Source organism: Berghia stephanieae, chromosome 1 (assembly GCF_034508935.2).
Source record: "Berghia stephanieae isolate SIO BIC M18660-M18661 chromosome 1, UCSD_Bste_1.3, whole genome shotgun sequence".
Taxonomy (NCBI): domain Eukaryota; kingdom Metazoa; phylum Mollusca; class Gastropoda; order Nudibranchia; family Aeolidiidae; genus Berghia; species Berghia stephanieae.
In genome coordinates this window covers 129,621,863-129,624,362 of record NC_088360.1, presented here as the reverse complement: position 1 = coordinate 129,624,362, position 2,500 = coordinate 129,621,863, and the positions used below count along the sequence as shown (strand labels likewise).

Genomic DNA, 2,500 nt, shown 5'->3' with positions numbered 1-2,500 from the left:
TAAAATGAGAACCTGGCCGTTAACAGCGTTGTCTTTGTCCGAAAAATTGTAATATCGCCTAACAGGCGGCATGTCCCGTCCTACATTTTAAATGTTGCTGTTGACCAGGGACCCCTTGTAAAGCGCTTTGAGCACGTTTAGTGGATATTGGGCTATATAAAAGCTCAATTATTTTTTTTTATTTATGTATTTATTATCCTTCAGATGTGGCAGCTGACAATGATTGGTGAGATCCAGACACGTGAGAAGATAATAGGCGTGGCCAGTTTTACCAAAGAGGACGAAGAGCCCAAACACGTAGTGAGATTGTCCGACAAATCATTTGTGTCTTCCGCATTTGACACGACCTGGAAATACGATGAGGTGGGTTGCAGTTGTTACCACACGAAGTTACATCGTTAGTTTCTGATCAAGTGTCCTACACACTTGCTCAGATCTTTATCTCACAATTGCGTGTTCTGTCTGACACTGTTTCATACGCACTTATTCGTATCTTTATCTTACATTTTTTTTTGCTCTGTATGACAGTTTCATACACACTTATTCATATCTTTATCTTACATATTTTGCTCTGTAGGGCACTGTTTCATACACACTTGTTCATATCTTTATCTTACATTACATTGTCTTGCTCTGTAGGGCACTGTTTCATACACAATTGTTCATATCTTTATCTTACATTTTCTTGCTCTGTATGACACTGTTTCACACACACTTGTTTAGACCTTTATCTTACACCTTGCTCTGTCTGGCGCTGTGTCATACGATAGCCATCGTTATGTTATAGATAGTTCGAAGATGACATCACTCATGTCTAAAGATAGTATGCACTTGGCTAAGAAGTTCATAACATTGCCATCCGGAAGTATAAAGGACCAACACACAAAACTGTGTGTATCCATGAACGTTTATAGTCGGGTTAATACAGTTCAGTGAGCATTACTCATAAACGCGGATGGCCAAAAAAAACAATAACAAAGACCTGATTGACGTCATCTTCGAACTATCTATAGATAGAATGCGCTTGGCCAAGGAGTTCACAACATTGCCATCCGGAAGTATAACGGACCAACACACAAACTCTGTGTAACCATGAACTTTTATAGTCTGGTTAATACAGTTTAGTGAGAACAACTCCCAAACGCGGATGGCAAAAACAATAACAAAGGCCTGAGTGACGTCATCTCCATACTATCTATAGATAGAATGCGCTTGGCCAAGGAGTTCACAACATTGCCATCCGGAAGTATAACGAACCAACACACAAACTCTGTGTAACCATGAACTTTTATAGTCTGGTTAATACAGTTTAGTGAGAACAACTCACAAACGCGGATGGCAAAAAACAATAACAAAGGCCTGAGTGACGCCATCTGCATACTATCTATCGCCTGACACTGAAACCCAAAAAGACTGGCCTTTTGACGTCATTATTTGTTTTTTGCTCCGCCTCGTAGTGCTCATGGAAACAAGTGGTCCCATTGGTTGCACTATTGAATACAACTCACGATTTCTTTTGTGGCCAAAGACTGGCATTTGACGTCATTTTTATGTCAGTGTCAGGCTTACACCGGTGTCTGCTCCCTCATTTCTCAATTTGATATCATTAGTTTCGCATTTTCGCAAACAGCTAAACAGTGACGGGGCAGGTAAAATCTCAACTCTCAAACAGTGAAAAAGAAATGATTTGATTTTTCACCAATATAGATATTGTTAACCTTTTCCAGACCGTGCTCAGATAATAATCAAACAGATGTTTTGGTACACGTTTTGGTATTATTTAAAAACATGGAAATCATCGTCGAATAAGCTCCAAATCCAATGGTTTCCTAAAACTCAAATATAACGTTAGATACAATAATATTGAATTGAAACATTTGGATAAATTCAACATAATATTGAATTATATCCATCATTTTGTGGTTGACATTATTGATGCTATGCGTTTAGGTAAAATACCCAAAACATCCGTATCCGGATATAACAAACCAACACACAAAACAATGTGTAACCTTGATAACATTTATAGTTTGACTGATGTAATAAAGTGATAACTAATCACCAAAATGCCTGCCTAAAAACAATAACAAAGAGCTGAGTGACGTCCATTTCGTTCCTTCTATACCCTTCAGGTTATAAAACAATAGGAATTAACTTTTGCGCTTTCGGTCGGTGAGGCAAATTTGATTTTTTTAGAAAAAAAACATGATACATAATGTCAAAAGGAAATGTAATAGCGATTATATGTGTCATGTGTTGTCCATATTCTATGTTGCTTTTGTCTTTGAGATACCTTAAAAATGATCCAGAGGATATTGCACATTATAAAAGTTCATCTTTTTGTAAACATCTCAATTATATTATTAGAAACTTAGTTACCTTCTTCATTTTTACCCAACAGAAGTCCAGAATCTACCATCCCAAATCCAACACATGTCTGGCCCCAGATGAGACAAAAGCACCTGATCTTAAATTGGTTCCGTGTACTGACTCTGATGAC

At 37.6% G+C, this 2,500-nt stretch overlaps 1 protein-coding gene across 1 annotated transcript in view; it reads left to right on the top strand.

Moving 5' to 3' along the window:
* Positions 1 to 2,500, top strand: part of LOC144963156 (polypeptide N-acetylgalactosaminyltransferase 1-like) — a 23,125-nt gene that overhangs the window by 18,666 nt on the left and 1,959 nt on the right. Inside the window, exons 10-11 of the mRNA XM_078896864.1 lie at positions 205 to 363; positions 2,402 to 2,500. The exon at positions 2,402 to 2,500 is cut by the window's right edge and continues 1,959 nt beyond it. Coding sequence (XP_078752990.1) covers positions 205 to 363; positions 2,402 to 2,500 — 258 coding nt within the window. The remainder of the gene's footprint in view (positions 1 to 204; positions 364 to 2,401) is intronic.